The following is a 21726-nucleotide window of genomic DNA, read 5'->3' as shown; positions in this document are numbered from 1 at the left end:
TACAGGTCATAAAACGGGCTTTAATGTCTCCCTCTTAACAACATGGTATTACTGCTTACACTGGAACTGGCACGCAGTCTCCAAAGCTGGCTTACTGAGGACTGAAGCTGGCAAGCCCCTGGCTGGTGTGCGGCTGGAGCAGCCCCAGGCACTGAGCTCAGTGCAAACTCTGCAGTCCAAATACCCACATCTGCAGCAGTTCGCCGACTCTGGAGCTCTGGAACTGGCAGGGCAGATTCCCTTTGTGCCAAGTACGCCGGACACTGTTCTGACTGTTCGTCCTCACTGCTCCCTGCTGCTCTCCTCCTCCCCTCCCCCCAGTGCTCTGGTCTCGGCTCTGGGAGGTCCTGCGAACTGCTCTGCCTTTACAGGGCCTTCGTCTCCCATCACTGCAGGTGAGCCCTCTGTAGTGTTTTGTTTTTGCTCTAGCTTCCTGGGAGTACGATCCATGTCCACGTGACTCGCCCCGTCCAGAGAACTCCTAGAAGTCGTGTCTTCCACATTTCCTCTAGGCTGGTTGCTCCCTCTGTGCCCACTGGTAGGGCAATTCCAAAGAACGACACGTAGGAGTGAAGACAGGGGTCTATCTTCTTTCCCACCCAGTCAGTCCTTTTCTTTAACACGTACATCTGCATGTACACAGAGCTCTGGAAGGGTCCTCTCATCTGAAGACCACAGAAACATTTTCAACTCGTGGAATTACTGAGTGACCTTCAAACTGCAGACTGGTCTCTGCCTTCCCAGATGTCTTCTCGTTGCTTGGCTTCCAACCGTTTTCTCTCTGTAAATAAGGGCAGTGTTAAGCATGGCCACACACCACAGGCCGCCAGTGACGCTCCCTTAACCACAGTCCAAGGCACACTCCAGTCATGAGGCAAGTGCATCCTGGTCTCCGTCTCCTCTTACCTGGCTGTAAGAATCAATGCCCCCGACTTTCCAAGTGCTCTGTAAGTAGAAACAGAACTCTTCCTGTTACTACGTAATAGGAAGCGAAAGTCTGGGCTAATAAAAATTAAAAGTAAACAGAAGAAGTCAGAATCTAGTAGGACCCAGATTCTATTCTAGAAGATATGTATTTACTTTCATTGTACTTTTCAACTGTGTTTAGCACTTCAATATAATGTCCACTGTTACCACTTTACTGATCTTTAAATATGTGAAGAGTGAGCAAGAACATGTTTTGATAGTCTTCAACCTGATGCTCAAATGGAAACAGCAGCCACTTGGCTTTTATTCCTATCTCCCTACTACAACCTCACAGAGAAAACATTTCAGAGGGAAACCAAATTTCAGTATTTCCAGAGCACTTCCAGGAGTGAGAAATCTCCTATAATACACAATTGTGATACTAAAAACTGAATACCTATAATGGAGAAAAACTAAAGACAATTTCTAAAAACAAAAAAATGTATAATCCATCTTCAGTTTTTAATATAACAGCTTATTAGCTCTCTACTTAACACTTTCACTAAGACCTGAGAAAACAGATCACACGTTTGGTGGCCCGAGTACGTTGCTGGGTGCTGTAATACCACTCCTAACATCATGACTAGGTATTTATGCTGGCCCCACACAATGGCGATTAGTGCGCCTAAATCATACACGATGAGCCTAAATGCTCCCCTTCTGAGGGCTGCTGCTCCAATCTGACAATGCCCATGAAAGGTTTTACAAGACGCAAACCAGCGAGATTACGGAAATTAAGGTTAGTTCACAGTTAACACTTGATGACTCCTTACAAAATCTCAAAACTATTTGAGCGCACCTTAAAGGTAAAGAAGTTGGACAGGAAGCTGACTGGCACTTGGAAACGTGAGGAGGAGAAATTCCCTGCTATTTGGGCACCATCTTGTGGCATTATCTGAATATAGCAGTAAAGTTAACAGACAAAAAAAAGCCAGGGTCAGCAAGTTCCAAACCAAAGGCTCCCTGGAACTTGGCTTTAAGACAGGCTTAAACTGGGCTGGGATTTTACAGGAGATAACACAGAGGAAACCTATTTGTTAAAGGATTCCAGGACTTCTTAGGAAGGCAGTATGGTTTTAATCCTTCCAGAGAAGGAGGGGTCTAAAAGCAAGGAAGCCTTGGATGAGAGTAATCACAGACTAGCTGTGTGTCCCCAGGAAAAGCAAAGAAACTAGAAGTACGTTACTAGACCTCAAATTTTCCAATAAAGTAGGAAACTTAAATCTAAAAGGCAACAGGGGAATCTAAGAGCAATAGGAAAATATGACGGGCTTATAATCCTTAATTCCAAAATCAAAACAGTTCTAAAACAAAATTGTTTCTTTTTTAAGTTTGGGGCCAAAACTCACTGATGGTGGCATATCTACCCTGAAAGCTGTTATGGTCTTTGCATATCCCACTTAATATAAATAGTCATATACTATGCTGTAGAAATAATACTATGATAGATTTTAGTGTTATGAAACATATAGATATCATATTACCTTTCTAAAATCTTAAAAGCTCAGAATTCTGAAACATTTCTCACTCTAATGCTTTGCACTAAAAGACCACAGTCTATCTTACTAAGGCATACAACTTAAATATTCCACATCCAAAATACATAGGACCAGGGCCAGCTCTATGACCTAGTGGTTAAGGGAGCGGGATCCCACATGGCTGACCACAGACTGAATCCCAGCCCTGACAGCTTGAAAAATATACCAGGTACGTGTGCCCGCGAGGCCCAAATCGCTAGAAGACGGAGAAATGGAGACGGGGCTGTGGCATGGCCGTGCCCCACCGGAGGGCGCTCCCCCTCGCTCTTCGTCCTCTGGCTCTCTCTAGCGAGTACACATATTCTCTGACACATGCTTCCATATACCCTGGAAAATTGAAATGAAAAAAAAAAAGGAAAAAGAAATAGTGAAACATAAGGCATAAACTGAGAAATACAGAATGTGAACAGAGAAATATGGATTAGAACAGGATGGAAGTAATTTCTTCAAAGGTGAAGACACGAAAGCTTGGAGAGCTGAAACGACTTTTCTAAGGTTACATAATCAGGGAGGAACCGAGGCTGAGACCCAGCACACTTTCCACTTTCCTGAAACCTGAAAAAATCTACAAAGAAAAGGGAAAAAAAAGTGAAAAAAAGTAATGACAGAGAAATAAACAGGTTATCCCTTTTTTAAAGAGAAGAGAAAGCAGATAATAGCTAATAAACTGCATGAAATAAAGTTCCTTTTAACTTTACCTCAAACAATTAAAAAAGTAAACTAAGTAAAGAGAAAGACTAATAGCAGGCTGAAGGGCAAGGAACTGAAAGAATTAGCATGAAATGATTAACCTAAAACATTCATAAGAGCTGACCTTGAAGACTTTCATTCACTAGTATAATAAATAGATGGAAATGACTATATTAAATGAGTTGATTAAAATCACAATGCAGTCAGACATCACTTCTGACTAAGAGAACAGAAAATGCTAAAGATTGAAAAAGGGCCAATTTAGTGTCATGTTTTTAAGAAAAGAAAGAAAAAGGATGTAAATTAAAGACTTTCATATTTTACGTCTACATCTAAGAAAAATCATCACAAAATCCACTTGGAGCCACCTACGGAGTAATAATCAACAGGCTCTGTGAAGAGCAAGTCTGGCCGAACTAATCTAATTGCCTTCTTTTATGAAGTGACAGACCTGGTAGATCAAGGAGAAGTAATCTAAGTCAATTCTTAATTTTATCAATATTTTAGAGTTTAAGTTTACCAGCATTTACACAGTCTTCAATAGACAGCGAAAAGAAAGTCCAGATTACATAAGGGGCATTTAATGCTAGAGAACGGCCTGGTTCTCAGCGTCTTAAGTATCAACACAAGGAGCCCTGTGCTGTTTGTCTCCATGACAGCTGGTGAACTGGTCAGTTAGTCCTAGGGCTAGCCTTTTCATCTTTGACCTAGGAAGTAAGTACAATAAACAGTAACTCACACACACACACACACACAGTTCCTTTTAACTTTACCTCAAACAATTAAAAAAGTAAACTAAGTAAAGAGAAAGACTAATAGCAGGCTGAAGGGCAAGGAACTGAAAGAATTAGCATGAAATGATTAACCTAAAACATTCATAAGAGCTGACCTTGAAGACTTTCATTCACTAGTATAATAAATAGATGGAAATGACTATATTAAATGAGTTGATTAAAATCACAATGCAGTCAGACATCACTTCTGACTAAGAGAACAGAAAACGCTAAAGATTGAAAAAGGGCCAATTTAGTGTCATGTTTTTAAGAAAAGAAAGAAAAAGGATGTAAATTAAAGACTTTCATATTTTACGTCTACATCTAAGAAAAATCATCACAAAATCCACTTGGAGCCACCTACGGAGTAATAATCAACAGGCTCTGTGAAGAGCAAGGCTGGCCGAACTAATCTAATTGCCTTCTTTTATGAAGTGACAGACCTGGTAGATCAAGGAGAAGTAATCTAAGTCAATTCTTAATTTTATCAATATTTTAGAGTTTAAGTTTACCAGCATTTACACAGTCTTCAATAGACAGCGAAAAGAAAGTCCAGATTACATAAGGGGCATTTAATGCTAGAGAACGGCCTGGTTCTCAGCGTCTTAAGTATCAACACAAGGAGCCCTGTGCTGTTTGTCTCCATGACAGCTGGTGAACTGGTCAGTTAGTCCTAGGGCTAGCCTTTTCATCTTTGACCTAGGAAGTAAGTACAATAAACAGTAACTCTCACACACACACACACACACACACACACACACACACACAAAAGTAAATAACTGCATCTCAGGAAAAAAAAAATTAAAACGTGGTGAAAAATGAAGGGAACTTCAGACATCAGGAGAGAAACGACACCAAGACAAGACCGTAAGACCTAGACTGTGAGCCAGCATGGCAGCCCTGCCCACTGAGGCCGAATAGTGCAGCACCTAAAAAGGATTTCAGAAGGCAGCAGCTGCGATGGCATTTGCTGCGTTACTGTTGACCAAGTATCCTATATTGTTTACTTACTATTTTTTTTGGGGGGGGGAGAGGTCTTTGCTATAGGGCATGTGTGCTCACCACAAAGACAGAGACAGAGAGACAGAAAGCAAGAAATCACCCCCCCAGGGGGGATGGCCACACCGCAATCCCTTCTCCTCCATTCTCCTCCCGGGATCTTGGGCACGCACACACACACGTGCCTGCCGTGAGTTTAAGTCCCTGGGTCTGGGACTAGAATCACAGTCGACTACATGGGAGTCCAGCGACCTAGCCATTATGCTAACTGCTGGTCCCTACTAAAACAGAAATAAATTATGAAATAAAATTACAGCATGCTTTCAAAATGAGAGGGTAGTTTATTCTGAGGTACTGATACCCAGTCTCAACTTTAGGTGGGAACTGAATGTCTGGGTAGTGGGACCTAAGAAGACTTTCATGCAAATTCCTGAATTCAGTCTTTAAAATGCAGTTTTATCACCTAGTCTAAGACACTGGCTTAAAATGTATGATTAATAATGTCAAATGATAAAGCATTCAAGGGTGATCTAGGCTTTCATTCCCTGTTCAGTGTAGCTCTGACCTGTTGGACGCTGCTGGACTAAAAGATAACTTCAGCTATGTTCAGGGACTATGTACCAGAGCTGTCCCCCTTGATAGATACAATTCATTGGCTTAAAATGACTTAGATAATTCCCTTTTTTCAAGTCCTACAAGTACAGCTTTCATTTCTGAATCTTCTTTTCAAAGGCCAAGGCATAGACCTCTCATTAAAAAGGTAAGGTGATTGGGACCAGCAGTTGGCTTAATGGCTATGTCACTGGACTCCCATGTAGCCGACTGAGGTTCGAGTCCTGGACCAAGCAGCTTAAACTCATGCCGGGCACGTGTGTTGTGTGTGCCTAAGATCCTGACAGGAGAAGGGATTGCAGCGTGGCCATCCCCCTGGGAGTGTTTTCTCGCTTTCTCTCTCTGTCTTTCTGGCAACAGCACACATTATGTTGCAAAAATCTCAATCAATCAATCAATAAGGAGATCAAATAGGGTGAAAAACCTAGTAGGAAAATATCTGAAACCCAAACTCACAAATTCTACATTCATTAATGAGGAGGGTTTCATATATAGTGTTCGACTCTAGATTTTATGGGGGATTGGGGAAAGAGGGAAGATACTGCTATGATCTGAATGCCCTCCTCAAATCCATGTATTGAGATTTGGTTGTGATGGGATTAAGAGAGTGAAAACCGAATCTGACTATGGTGTTGAAAGGAAAGGCCTTTGGGAGATAAGAACTGAGGTTTATTAGGGCAGGGCCTCCATAACTCAAACCTGGCGGTTTATAAGGAGAAGGGATAAGACACAGACACACGGACATAGATGAATGCATTTCTGCCCCCCACCATGTGGTAATGCAGAACACCCTCACCAAACGTGGCCCCGGAATTTGGACCTCCACACTGTGAGCTGAATAAACCTCTATCTACTCTAATAATCACCCAGTTCCTGGTGTTCTCTGTTATGACCTATAGCATGGACTAGAACAGACTTCAAAAGCATTCAGAATACAGTCATGAATTAAATTTATGAAGAAAAATTAAAGTGATCGATTCATTCATACATTCAGTCAATGAACACACATTGAGTATCTTTTTATGTCCTGGGCACTGTGCCAGACAGCAAAAGTCTTTAAGTAGGTAAAAGAACAGCTAGTTAGGAGATTATTATATAATGCTATTAATAAAAATACCTATACTGGGATGGTATACAGATCGTATCTGCCATGTGTAATGGATGGGGCGCCACAGTATGTGTGTCAGTACCAGTTCAGACTATAATTAAGACTAAATCCCCAAGAGTCACATAAAGAATAGTACCCTGAATTTGTAAGGCAGCTTTCTAAATATTTTTATTCATGTTAACTTATGTTGTGCTCAGAAGCATTCTCATGACTATACAGGTCAAGCATTACTTTCACTATGTTAGAAACTGGGGCACAAAGAGGCATAACTTTCTTGCCCAGGCCACACAGCCAGTTAATAGCAAAATCTCTATTAGAGCCCAGATTCCCTCATTCCTAAACAATTGCCCTTGATCTTTATAGTAAAAGATACAGAATGGTATCCAGATGTTCTCAATCTTTACTAAGAAAAAAAAGAGGAAACAGGTTTAAACTATCATGCAAATTCAAGTTAGAACTAAGAAAAGATTTTTCTGATAGTGAAAGCCACTAACCATTGGTAAAATGGCTAAAAAGAAGCCTGCCATAGTTCGTTCTCTGGAGACTTAAGAAGCCGAGATTCAGATCTGTCCTCTCAGTTTATCAGTGGCGTGACTGACCTTAGGGCAGTTATTTAATTTCTCTGGGCTCGCTCTAAACAGGAGATAATATCATTCTATCCATTATCATTTAACAGGTTACACCCACTGCCTGGAGTTTCCTTCCAGTCTTTTTTTTTTTTTAATTTGCCAGAGGGTGCATGCACTCACTGGAGATAGGGGATGTAGAAAACACTCCCCTGGCAAGCAGTCATACCACAATCTCTTCTCCATTACTCCCTCCTTTCAGGATTTCGGGCACACAAATATACACATATGACAGGCTTTTCAAGCTACTGGGTCCAGCACTCAAACTGTACAGTCGGCCATGTGCGATCCAGCTGCCCTAACCACCATGTCAAGAGGAGGCCCTCCTTCTCGTCCTTTTAATCAACCCAAACTTTAAAATCCTGAGAACTGAAGGGAGAGAAGAAACAATTGTTTAAAGTATCTAAAACGGATACAGATTTTCTTCCTTACCCAAAGCAAATATCCCCACTAGATTGTCTTTAAGGAAAAAATAAAAGTTCCTTTATTTCGCCCATGAGAGAGACAGAGACAGAATCTTTATGCCGTGATCCTCTTCCAGCCTCGGCCAGTCTGAGTCAGACACAAGTGTGCCTGGTGTGTACAGGGAGGCCTCAGGCCGTGCATCTGGGACTTCTCCACAGGGTTCCAGCACCACTGCGTTACCACTGTGCCACAAGCTGACACAGGTCCAGGACTCAAACTGCAGTCGACCATGTGCAAGTCCAGTGATGTAACCATCATGCCATCTGCTGATGCCCAGTTCCTGGATGTTAAGTCTTAAGGGAGGAACAAAATCCTACCAACTCACTAATTCTTCAAAATAGGGAGCACAAGATTTTGCACAGTAATCTTTATTGCCAAATGAAGCTGATAAAATATTTTACAAGAATTTTAAAACAAAAAGAGTAATTAAAAAATGCACTGGAATCTGTGGTAGATTAACCTATAATGATATTGTTACTATTTTTACTAAAAACATCAGCAGCCAACATATCTCATTTGATTTCCATTTTATGGATGAGGAAACAGAGGCCTTCAGAGAGTAAGCAAATTGCCTGAGGTCACATAGCCAGTAAGTGGCTGTGCTAAGATATGGACCCAGAAGGTCTGATTCCAGTGTCTATAATGTAATCCACTATGCTGTACTGATCCTATCCTGTCCAAGGGAAAAAAAAAAAAAAAAAACTTTTGGGGGGAAACAAAATATCTATTCTCTTAATACCTAAGCAGTATTTTTAATTCCATAAAACAAGACAAAACAAAATCTGTAAGAGAGAAGCCTTGGGCTGCAGGCAAGCAATACAGACAGAGATACATCAGGAAGCTTTCCATGTGCATTTTCTCAGATATGAAGAGCAAAAAAGCTCTGAAGAATAATAAAGGAAGAGTCCTCTATGACCCATATAAGGCAGTCCTCAGCACTGACTGATAGAAGGCATTTATCACAATGGATCTCTAGTCACAAAGGCCTGCCTTAGAAAAGTGATGGTGCACCCACTTGGCCCACAGTCTCAGTTTTGGTTACATCACTGAATGGCTAGGCATTTAAAACAAATACTTCAAGTGGAGCTGCGTGCTGCTGTGTCTACAGAGAAACAGGGGCCTACTCAGATGACAGCCGTGCAGAGCTCCTGCAATACCTGTGGAGATACGGGTGCTCCTCCGCTCGTGGGAAAGCGGCTACACTGCAAAAGAAGCCCTATCTCCTTTTATAAATACCAGTTATTACCCTCTGTTGATCTTCTGAGATAATTGTGGTTATCACATAGAAATCATTTTCCTCGGGGATAAGCAGTTAATAAAGGGTCAAGGACACACTGCACATTCTTTAGCCTAGTTCCATTATTCTCATTTACAAAAACTAAAGCAACCCTCTTCTGCTTCTATAGGTATAATAGACCTTTGAATGAACAATGCACTGGAAAAGAAAAAAAAAACTGCCTCATTATAATCATTAAGGTTCCGATAATTAGTTGAGTTCAACTCTGAGCCGCCACACCTGCCATGACGTACTCTGTCACTGGTTATCTGGCCAGTGCAGCTGAGAGTCCGCGAGCTGCCTGCTATCACCAAAGCAGAGTGGGCAGGGAGTATTAATGGCCTTGTTAGACCGACAATAAACAAGGACTTTGAAACTTCAATTCGTTTAATGGAAAAATGAAGATACTTTTCGGTAAGTGGAATTTTCAGAATAAATTGCCTTCACCGATTCCACAGATCGTGGACTAAGGCAATGAGACTGTCTGAAGCCTGAAGGTTGATAAAAAGTACGTAAGTGCCAAGCCAGGATCCCAAGCCCGTACATACAATTCAACAGTCTATAAAGGGGCGAGAGAGATTTTAACCTTGACTCTAAACTATAAGAAAAGAAAAATCCTGCTTGTGAATCAGTGGGAATATGTTCTGAGAACTCTTAGATAGTGGGAACTAATCAGAAGACAGGTGAATCTAGATGTACTCTAATGAAGCCACTCAGGACTGTCTTAAAAAGACAAAAATCCCTCCTGCTGTTATCATCATCAATGTCAGTTGCTGGCTTTTCCTTAATTTGTCTTTTACCTAAGATCTAAACCATTTGATAACATCATGGCAACATCGTGGCAGTCATGGCCCAGTAAAACCACAGCTAATAATGTTTTCCGCCTGGGAGACGATTACATCTTCAAAGAATAGTTTTTCTCAGAGTTGGAAGCAAAACCTTAAGAAAAAGCCATGGATAAGCCGACAAGGCCAAACTTATCTCTTGGAAAACAGCAGGAACATGGGTTAGGATGTGTACAATGGGCAGAAAAATCCTGAAATGTCTTCCTCCTAAATATAAGGAATGAAAAAAATGTTTATATATGTGGGAAGCTTCTAGGAAATGGGAATGACAAAATGGAATGAGGGCAATTCATTTTTTGTTTTACAAGTGCCTCATAGTAAGTTCTAAAGGGACTAGAGAACACCACTGCTTCAACTCACCTCGGGCTTCTTGCAGTTTCTTGCGCTCTGCTTCCCGTTCTGTTTTGCTCTGCTTACTTCGAACCCCAAGGGCACTAATGACTAACCTTCTGGCTAGGGCTGCTGAAGTCTCAGGGCGCTCCTTCGCTGGCTGGAGGAACTCTGGGAGAGAGGGAGGGAGGAGGAGGGAGTGAGGAGGAGAAAGCACTCCAGCTCCAAGTGATTTAACTCAGTAATTAACATACAAAATAGACCAACAAGGGCAGCATCAGCAGTAATTAATACAAACCTGATAGATGACGATCAGAGGAAAGCAACAAGGCAAAGCACAAACAACCCCGGCTTCATTATCTGCATTAACACAGCTTCTCCCAGTGGCTCTCTCAAAAGGCTAACACAGAGGTGAGCTGCTCGGGATGGCATCGGAAGCCGGTGGCTGCACTGCTTGCACTTAGAACCGCACACTCTCCCAGTGCCTGCGTAATGCCGATGCCATTTTTCTGACGTAGCCTTTTGTCTTTTTTTCCTTCCTGACACACCACTATCTGCCCAGCCTCGGTGGCACAGGCAGTGGAGGCACTGCTGGGAGATGCTGGAGGGACATACAGGAAGGGCCGAGGTCTCTTCCCATGTCTACCTGGACTAGATGGAGGAGTGTGCTTGTGATCCTAGCTGGATGCAGCCTGGGTGGAGGATCATAAATTTGATAGCACCTCCCCTACCCCCACCCCAGGAAGCAAATAAACTTAAGAAAAACACTTTAACACCAAAAAGAAAAGTGGTATGTCTTTAGAACTCTGGATGCTGTAAAACTGCTGGAATAACAGCACCACCAAGAAAAATCCCCAGAGAACAGGCTCACCCGCATAAGCTCTAGCTTTGGCTTTGGCTGCTCTTGTGGCCTGCGACAAGGGCCGGATCTTCACCATGGTATGTTTAATACCCAGAGCATCACGAGCTGCAAAGATAAATATAAAGAAATAGACACAATGTGGAATGATGCAAAGGATCATTTTCTAGATGTTACGCTTATGCTTCTTTTTTTTTTTTTTTTCATGGCAAGCAAAAGAAAGGCTAAGCTTTAGAAAATCTGTAAGAAGCAACTTAGCAGTGATTATTTCAAATCAGGCACCAGCAGATTATGGCTGTGACCAAATTTAGCCCATCACCTGTTTTCCTAAACAAAATGTTACTGAAACAGAGCCCTGCTGGTTTGTTTGTATACTGCCTATGGCTGCTCTTTTGCTACAACAGAGTTAAGTAGAGACAAGGACCTCATTCCCCACAAAGCTTTAAATATTTACTAGGTGCCCAAAAAAAGCTTGCAGGCCTGTAGACTATGTGGTTCTGGCAGAGATCAACCTTCCAATTTAATTCTTTTGTTTCGTCCCCCACCCCCACCTCCTGCCCCGAGGGTGCATGCACTTGCTAGAGAGAGACAGAAAGAGGGAGAGAGAGAAAGCACCACCCAGTCGGGTATGGTCACACTGAAATCCCTCCTCTTCTATTTCTCCGTCCTGTGGGAATCTGGGCATGCATGTGCCCCGCATACTTTTCAAGCTACTAGGGCTAAAACTCCAACTGTATAGTTGTCACATGGGACCCAGCTCCCTTAACCACTAGGCCACGGAGATGGCTCCTCTAATTTCCTTAAATGACTGCACTAGATCTACCAAGAGGACAATGATATACGTGAGAACAGGTATTGTAACTCCTCACTGGATAGGTGGAAGGCTATTCAAATTCATTCGTCTGGGAAAAAAGAGAATCACAAAATACTGCATACGTGAGTCCCACTAGCTTTCCAACCTCTACCTGTAGTCTGCACACTATCATGACTGACAGTCACATATACAGATACACCTGGAAGGCGCTGGCTCTCTCTCTAAATACAGTGGATTACGGTGAAAAGGAAGAAAGTGAGCACATGGTTACCAAAGAATCACCTGTATTTGCCCAATTGCCTATCTTAGCTGAATTCAATGCCAACCGACTGGAACTGAAGGAAAACAAGACCGAGGAGCTGATGAAAATGGACAATCAGAAAGGAACACTGAAACCCGTTGGGTGAGTACCTGTAATCGGACTGGAGAATACTCCTAGGGCATGTGTATCATCCACCCATTTAATATCAAATCCTTTCTTTCTGCAACAACAATAAAACATTTTTTATTTCCTAAAAAGTTTACTTTTTATGAAACATTTTTCAGATGGTCCCCATAAAGCATTTCATGAGATAGAGGAAAACATTCAACGAGCGCACAGGTGGAACAGGGATAATGACACACACAAAAAGCTTGGAGGACAGAGGAAGCCACTGAATTTTAAAAGCAGTAATACCATCATAAAGAACTACCCAGGAGTATTTTACATTCTCAGCCATTTTATAGACATCAACTAATTAATCCTCACAAGTCCCTTGGGGAGGTAAAGTATTTAATGCACTATTTACAAGAGATGTTCTTATGGGCAAGGAATGAGGAGATGGAAAGAGGAAGGGTAGAAGAATATAAGAGGAGGAGGAAGGCAGGGAAGGGCACCTGTGTTAACTCAAATGTAAACTCTATCCTTAAGGACAGACAGCAAAAGAGACAGAGGGCAAGAGCGCAAAGAGAGCCTCGTGCCTGTCCCGCTGGCTGCTGGCATTTTATTATTTCATGAAAATACTTTTAAAATGTATTTTAAAGTTTATTATTTTTGTTGTTTTAAGTTTTTTTTATTTTTATTTATTCATTTTTAAATTTGACCAAAGAGAGAAAAGAGAGAGAGAGAGAAGGAATGAGAAAAGGAAGGAGGAAGAAGAGATTGTATTGCAATAGGTCTTACAAATTTAAAAAAGTAAAGTAATGGGGAAAAAGGAAAACATATTCAGAGGGGCCGAACTATGAATTTTATGTATACATCATTTTCTTATGTATTGTAGAAGGGAGGTAGGAAAGGAAAGAACTGTGGCAAGGTCAGAAGAAAATTTAGGATTAGAGAAATCACAGTAAGAGAAATATCAGACCAGATTAGAAAGAAGCAAAAGAACAAACATTTCAGAACTAGAAAAATAACTTTGTTTTCGAGCAGAGCTATACTATGCAGTGAGCACAAGTACCAGCAGGATGATGACATAATGGTTGTCCTTTACAGCAAGGAGTTTAAAACAGCTCACAGGCTCAAGGTTCTGCCAACGTGAGACGCTGGGCAGAGTTAATCTCTCCTGAAGCAAGGCCTGCTCTTCTACAGAAGTGGGCACCGTATGTCCCTCTTGGAGTCACTGTGAAAACTGAAGATGCGCATCCATGACAGGGCCAAGAGCGGGGTGTTGAGCACTTAACGAGTATCTAATGAACGATGCTCATTATCTGTATTATTAACAGCAATGTTCATCAGGAAGATTATTAATATTGATGAAGATGGTGATTAAAGCATGAAGTTGATACTTGACTTATTGGCATTTATAGGTTTTTATACCATGACTTATTTTTATAAAATGCTATAAAGAAAAAAAAAAAGACAACTGCTAAAATAACTTCCCTCTTTAACTATCAGTGAAGACAAAAATTCCTTTGAAGGAAAAGGAATAAAGGAGACTTTGAAGGTTAGTTGTAGAATTTCCTGAACATAAAGGGTACGTTTTGATGATGGTGTAAGATGACCACAGGGCTTGGAAGCTGTGGACAAGATCAACAGTAGAAATCTGTAAGACAGTCTTCAAAAAGGATGGGAAAAGACATTGCTGATTCTGGAGGACCTTTTAGACTTCAGAATTTGATAATCCTTTCAACTTTTCCTCTTTGGGAATATGTTTGGATGTGAAAGAAAAATGGACTTGCAGGTAAGATCAGGATGAAACAAAGCAAAGGGAAGTAATTAATAAGAATTAATCTTCAGAAAATTTAGGTCTCAATAAAATGACCATTGGTTTTAAGAATCATTATTATTCTTGCCAGAGAGTCGTTATTAATGATTAATTATGAGATTTAATCCCATTGACTGCTTTTAAAATCTATTATGACTTTTATGTTGAACAGGCTGTGATACTGGCTCTTACTTGTAATGAGTTAGACTAAAGACCTACATTGCATATTCAGAGTAGAGTTATGGCAGAGATTAACTGTCCTCCAGGATCCACCTGTACTGTTCTTTATTTCACTTACATAATCGATGCTCTTTCCCCAATCTGGTTTAACTGATTAAACAAGTACATTGTACTCCAGCATGTGGCAGGAAGTTAGAGTGCTGGACTCCCACATGGTTAACTACAGTTCGAGTCCCTGATCAGAAAGCTGAAAATCACATTGGGCACATGTGCATGTGTGCTCACAATCTCAAGAGAAGAATGGAGGGGAAGGCACTGTGGTGTGGCCATCCTCTCTGTGGGGTGATTTCTCACTTTCCCTCTCTCCATCTTTCTCTGGTGAGCACACACACTCTATAGCAAAAGCCTAAGTAAAAGAAGAGTACATAGCTAGTTAGCTAGCTAGTTTTGTCTGTCTTAGAACTTTATATATAAGTAGAATACTTATATTTATAAATACAATTTTATTTTGCTGCTATACTCATTTGTTTGCATACTGTCTATAGTTGTTTTTGTGGGACAATGGCAGGGCTGTCGAAGACACTTATTATCTGATCTTTAAGAAAAAGTTCAGGGCTATATCGTAACTGATATAAAAGCTTACAAATTCCAAAAGTGTAAGAATAGAGCTTTAAATTTAAATTTGTTATACAAAACAACAGGGCTGATTAATTTTTTTTTTTTTTGGAGAGGTTTTCTCTATAGGGCACGTGAGCTCGCCAGACAGAGAGAGACACAGAGACAGAAAGCGAGAAATTACCCTCCAGGGGGGATGGTCATGCTGCAATCCCTTCTCCTCCATTCTCCTTTCGGGATCTTGGGCATGCACGCACACGCGCCCGGTGTGAGTTTTAAGCCACTGGGTCCGGGACGCAAACCGCGGTTGACTACGTGGGAGTCCAGCGACATAGCCATTATGCTAACTGCTGGTTCCCAATTTTTAATATGAAGATTGAAATATGAAGGCATAATCCATCTTAAAATTGACTGTCTTCCAGATCCTGAAAATTTTTCTTTTCTTTCTTTTTTTTGAATTGCCAGAGGGCACATGCACTCACTAGAGAGATCGAGAAAGCACCCTTCAATGGGGTATGGTAACATTGCAATCCTTTCTCCTCCATTTCTCCATTTTGTAGGGATTTTTGGACACGCGTGCACTTGTGCCCAGTGTATTTTTTAAGCCTTTGGGGCTAGCCCTGGATTATCTCTTATTCCTGAAGTCGTTTTCCTCATAGTTAGAAATATACAGGTATATTTCTGATTACTTTACCTTCTCCTACATATGTATCAACTATACATATGCCAAGAGCTAATATAATTGTTCTGAAACCCCCTTATATCAGTTTGACTTGATAGTTTCACTATACAACGTAAAATTAACCAGTGAAATGTGCATATAAAAAAGAAGAGTTGGGGACCAGCAGTTAGCGTAATGGCTATGTCACTGGACTGCAGTTCGAGTCCAAGGCCTAAACTCACACTGGGCACATGTGCGTGCATGCCCAAGATCCTGAGAGGAGAATGGAGGAGAAGGGATTGCAGTGTGACCATCTCCCCGGGGGGGGGGGGGTGATTTCTTGTTTTCTGTCTCTCTGGTGAGTGCATGTGCCCTATAGCAAAAGCCTCTCAAAAAAAGGGGGGGAGGGGGGAATTGTTGAGTCTGTAAAAACTTACAGTTAATGATTTGTAACACTAGATAAAAGTAAAGTCATTTTTTAAAAACAACTAAACAACAGTTACCAATTATGTTTGGATGAAACAGTAACAAAAGACAGAAATTGTTTTAGCCTATGAAGAATATGCAATCAGGTGACTGAAAGTATGTTAAAGTTCTTGCTCCACTTTAAAGAAATGATACTACAAGCCCAGCTGCCATGGCCCCGTACAGCAGTAACACAAGTGCTCTGCAGTCCTGGGAGACACACAGCAGCCACAGAGTGGGCATGTACGCAGGCCCAAGATCCTGCGCTGCTGGAGGGCTGGGGCGAGGTATTGTGGCTTGTCCATACCCTTTTGAGGGTGCTTATGCTCTCTACCTACCTATGTACCCCCCCCACACACGTGTGCACATTTATACTCTCAACTCTAAGAGGGGCACAAAACTGAGATATAGATGAAATATGAGGGCCACTTACAAGAACTCCTCTAGCAATAAACCAATAACAAAAAGAAGGGGGAGGGACATCTTGGTATCACAAGACTACCAAGTGGATAAACATTTTTATGTGTTAAATTAAGATAAAAATAATTGAGATATGTACCAAATTTTTTTTTATCATTGTCCATTTTACTATTTCTGAGTGGTCAGAAAAACTTCAAATCAATAATTTAGAGTGCTTCTGGACTGCTGGTACCTTTCACACCCAGCAGAAAAAAATGTACAACTCAGGAGAAACTCTTCTTTCATTGTAGGCCCCAATTCCCATAAATAAAATTCCAAGAAAAATTATAGCTCATAGTACAGCCCCAAAAGGCAAAGTACTAAGATACAAGAAACAGAAATAAAAGGACTTTAGGTAAAGAAGTTACCAGAGATTATTGAAGGTTTATGTTTAATACATTTAAAGAAATATTTTAAAAGCCTTGAAAATATTTGGAGAGGGCCAGCTCCCAAGTGCAGCTACAATGCACTGTTCAAGTGAAGCAGATTCAAAATGGCAAATGTGGTTTCACTTTCTAGCCATCAGCCTGAAATTGCCAGGCACAAGCATGAGGGCCCAAGATCCAAAGGGCTAGAAGAAGGGGACTGCAGTGTGACCAGATCCTATGGAGGATGCTCATATCTGTGTGTGTGTCTCTCTCTTTTTACTTTTACATGCTCTCATAAAGAAAAAGAAAAAAGAAATTTAATATACTTTTTTTTTTTTCCGGAGAAAAGCTGTACAAATGACTATGCAGATTTGAAAAAGAAACAAAAAGAACTTTGAAAAATGAAAAGCATAAAATCAAATCTAAAAGCTTAATGGACAGAGTTAATAGCAACTAAGCATGGCTGAAAAAAACAAAATGAGTGAACTAGAAACTGGAACTACATAAATTAATCAGAATGTAACAGAAACCATGAGAAGCAATACATAAAAGAAAGGTAACATGAGGATCAAATGATAAAGTCTAATACCCATCTAATAGGCATCTTAAGGGAGGTAAAAGATCATGGCAGAGGCAATAACTGATGAAATCATGTCTCAGAGTTGCTGAAAAATCAATAAAAATTACTAACCCACTGATTTAAGAAGCCCGAATAATCTCAATCAGAATAAAAAGAAATCTATAAAGTCATACCACACTGAAAATAAAAAAATACAAAAGACAAAGAAAAGACAGATTACATTCAGAACTGACAATTCTTAGACTATCAGCTTACTTTTCTTTTCATCATCTGGTTTCTCTGAACACAGACTAGCTCCAAGTTTCTGAGAGAAAAATAATTAATAAACTAGAATTCTAAATCCAGCAAAAATATTTTTCAAGAATAAACCAAAATAAAGCCATTAAAAAAAAAACCATAACCAGTAAACTAAGTAAACTGCTAAAGACCATATCCTATAAGGAAGAGAAAGACTTCAGATGGAAAGTACAAGACAAGAATGTATAAATGAGAGCACAGAGAGTGGGTAAACACTTGAGTATATTAAAAAAAAGTCAAATGGAGTTTAAATGGAAAAAGAAAATAAAAAGAGAATCAAATACGACAAGAATGTATAAATGAGAGCACAGAGAGTGGGTAAACACTTGAGTATATTAAAAAAAAGTCAAATGGAAAAAGAAAATAAAAAGAGGATCAAATACTTAGTCAAAATCGTGGAGGTGGGAAAAAGAAATGAAAAGTCTTTACAGTATTTAGAAGAGTTAAAATATTAACTTTAGCCATTGGTAATTTAAGCATGTATTTTGCAATTTTTAGAGTAATTGCCAAAGAATAGACACATAATATTATTTCCCCCAAAAAATGGATTGAGAAAAAAATACCTAATTAATCCAAAACAAAAAAGGATAGAAGAAGAAAAGATAGAAAAAAGATCTCCCCGAAATGATAGGCAATCCTCCAGTACATCCAAATATATCAATAATTACAACTATAAATGGACTAATTACACCATGAAAAAAGATTAAGGAGTCACCAGTGATGATAGTCTCCCTTAAATGCTAAAATGGGATCTAGAAAGGCCATCTGGCATTTTAAAGGAACTCGGCATAGTAGTTTGATACAAAAAAATTCTAATGAACCTGGAAAGGACAATGAATAGAACTGATGCTAAAGTAAACAGGGAATATAAAAAGCAAAATGATTTTTCAGAAGACATTTTAAGAAAACTTCATCCCACCTTCCACGACATCTGCAAATGTTTGTATACTTACTGGTAACTGCAGAAAACCCGTAGAAGGTCTTCAGTACGAAATTCCTGGGGGAAGTCATAAATTTCAAGGACATGTGGGAATTCACAATCACTGAGGTCAATATCAGGAACTTCATGGCTATAATAATCAAATCTAGGTTCCTGGATACTTTCTCTGTTCTTCATATTCCCTGATAACTAGAGAGAAGAAAGCACATAGTGACTGTTACATCAAACCTGGGCATTATAAAATACAGACTGCCCATAACTCAGATGATATGACTTAAAAATTTTCAATTTTATGATGGATTTATTAAATGTGTTTTCCACTTATGATGGCTTACTGGGACATAGCCCCATCATAACCGTCATCCTACCATGAGCCAGGAAGAATTTGTAATCTCCCATATATAAACAATCTTCTTCCCTGTTTTCATGTTCCCATTCCTTAACTATTGGCATTGTCTTTGGTATTGATTCTATTCAGGATCCAAAACAATGATCAGGAGATTATGACCCAATTTATATTATGTGTGTGAAAACTTCAAAGTGTTGAAATCCCACCAGACAGGCAATGCAGGAAATTTAACTTGCATCCATTAACCAGCCTGTAAGAAAACAGACTAACTAAGGTAGTGTGTTATGGCACATCTTAGAAATTGAATCTTAAGACAGTAGCTGAAGAGATAAATTTAATATTTGTTTTGACTGAGCTAACTGATCTGACTCATCTCATACCTTTTTTTCCCCCAAAGTGAACAAAACCCAGATTTTATAGAAATAAAAAACTTTTTTAATCTTTTGTTGAGTATATTAAAGAGTGAAGACACCAAGGAATTTGAGAAGACAAACATAAGAGGTACAAGTAATCACATTTCATATTCCTAGCATGAAAGCTACCTAGAGAAATTCTCACATAGCAGACAAGTAAAGGAATTAATGGTAATAAAAATACTTAAAATTCTACTATCTTATTAAACAACAACAACAACAACAAAAGGGAAAAGTGGGAAGTAGCAGCCATGACATCATTTTGTCATTCACCTATTATAAACCTGATCCTGAATATCCCATCTCACTGTTAAATGTCTAACTTCAAGCTTTCCTTCTCTATACTGTGCCCTCTTTTTCCATCAAATGAGGAAAATGAAAATCTACAATGATAAAGATACATCCTTTTTCTTTGAAGAAGTAAAGATGGATTCAAGAGTTTTAATGAGGAGGGAAAAAAGAGAGAAGGTAATTTAGGTAACATCTATTAAAATGTTTACTTATTCCTGTGCCTCTAGTTCCTTTCCTCCACCAAGCCTCAGTTTTACATCTTAAAAAAAAAAAAAAAAAAAAGGTAATAAAGAGTACCCAGCATCATAGATAGATAGGTATGTGGATTAAATAAGATCACGTGGTAGGTGCTTAATATACTGCTTGGCACTTAAGTATTCAAAGAATTCATCCTACTTTAAACAAATTTTAACCAAATGCTATTATGCAAAAAACTGTTCTACTCTGCTTAGGATGTCAAAAGCAGGGCAGACAATGTCCCTCTAACCATAACAAGAGAAAAGACCAAGTGATCTATAAAAACAACTTTTTTTGAGTTCACCAAGTTGAGTTTTCATGACACTCAAGGAACTAAAATTCACATCACGTTAAGTCCCTCTCAAAAAGAAACACAACACACAAGCGTGTTCTCCTTTGGCAGGCCACAGGAAGAAGTGATGACCACACAAACAGGCAAGAAGATATCACCTCAATTTTTAACAAATTCTTAAGTTCTAGGGTATGCTAGTGTTAACAGTGTAGAATAACATGAAGTCCCAGAAATAAGAGGAGTATGCAATCATTTGCAAGCCAGCCCTTATGCCAGTGAAACACTATTTAGATTACTGGAGTAATAGTACATTTTGAAATTAGGAATTTGAGTCCTCCAACTTTGTTCTTTTCCAAAATCACTTTAGCTATGCAGGGTCCCCCTTGTATTCCATAGAAATTTGAAGATCAGTTTGTTAATTTCTGCAAATATGGGTAGGTAGGATTGCAGCAAATATGTAAAACAATTTGAGAAGTTTTCCAACAGATGAACATGGGATATCTTTCCATTCATTTAGGTTTTTAAAAAGTGTTTTAAAAAACATTTTTCCAGAGGTTGTGTGTGCTCACCAGAGAGAGATTAAGAGGAAAAGTGAGAAAGTACCCACCGTGGGAAAAGGTCATGCTGCATCTCTTCTCCTTCCTTTTGGTATTTTGAGCATGCACACACACACACAGATCCAGTGGTTTTTCAAGCTGCCAGGTCCAGAACTTGAACCTCACAGTCTGTCATGTGGGATCCTGCCTCCTTAACTACCACGCCACAGACTGGTCCTTTCTTTTATTTGTTCCAACAATGTTTTATTGTTTTCAGAGAATGAGATTTATACTTTTGTTAAATTTATTCCTAAGTGTTTTAATCTTTTTGATGGTACCGTAAACAGAATTGTTTTCTTCATTTCACTTTTTGACTGTTAGCACTGACTTTTTGAGTTATTTTGCAAAAACAAAACAAAACAAGGCAATACACGTTTGTGCATTTATTAATTGAGCCTAAATAATGCATTGTAAGAGACACAATACAAACTATAAAATATCTTAGAAATACAAATTATAAAAACTGATCACAAAAAGGAAGAAAGATAAGACAGTCTGCCGAGAAAATGTGATTATGATCCCTTGCTCTAACTTCATTAGCAAAATTGAACTTGTACACTTATACCTCGGTCTCTCAGTTAACCACGAAGCATACTAGGTTTTGAGACTAATTATTATTATTATTTTTTGAGCGGTTTTTGCTATAGGGTGCATGTATTCACCAGAAAGACAGAGAGAGACAGAAAGCGAGAAATCACCCCCCTGGGGGGATGGCCACGCCGCAATCCCTTCTCCAGTCTCCTCTCAGGATCTTAGGCACACATGCACACACACCCGGCGTGAGTTTAAGCCACTGGGTCCAGGACTCGAACCACAGTCGACTACATGGGAGTCCAGCGACAAAGCCATTACACCATCTGCTGGTCCCACTGAGACTAATGTTTTTTAAAGTGTTAATA

The 21726-nt window shown here is 39.7% G+C and overlaps 1 protein-coding gene across 8 annotated transcripts in view; it reads right to left on the bottom strand.

The window, feature by feature from the left end:
* R3HCC1L (R3H domain and coiled-coil containing 1 like) overlaps window positions 1-21726 on the bottom strand; it is a 104035-nt gene continuing 82309 nt past the window's right edge. For 4 of the 8 annotated variants that reach the window (XM_014591158.2, XM_014591160.2, XM_014591161.2 and 1 more), the window contains 5 exons: window positions 18663-18838; window positions 12313-12383; window positions 11100-11195; window positions 10259-10399; window positions 5837-10105 (listed from right to left, as the gene is read on the bottom strand). In XM_014591158.2, the coding sequence (XP_014446644.1) occupies window positions 9957-10105; window positions 10259-10399; window positions 11100-11195; window positions 12313-12383; window positions 18663-18838 (633 nt within the window). In that variant the 3' untranslated portion in view covers window positions 5837-9956. Of the gene's footprint in view, window positions 946-2670; window positions 2832-5836; window positions 10106-10258; window positions 10400-11099; window positions 11196-12312; window positions 12384-18662; window positions 18839-21726 lie in introns of those variants that run through there. The other 4 variants (XM_014591164.2, XM_014591168.2, XM_014591167.2 and 1 more) reach the window with 4 other exon arrangements.

This window comes from Tupaia chinensis, unplaced genomic scaffold (assembly GCF_000334495.1).
Source record: "Tupaia chinensis unplaced genomic scaffold, TupChi_1.0 Scaffold000539_1, whole genome shotgun sequence".
NCBI lineage: Eukaryota > Metazoa > Chordata > Mammalia > Scandentia > Tupaiidae > Tupaia > Tupaia belangeri.
This window is presented reverse-complemented; position numbering and strand designations above follow the sequence as displayed.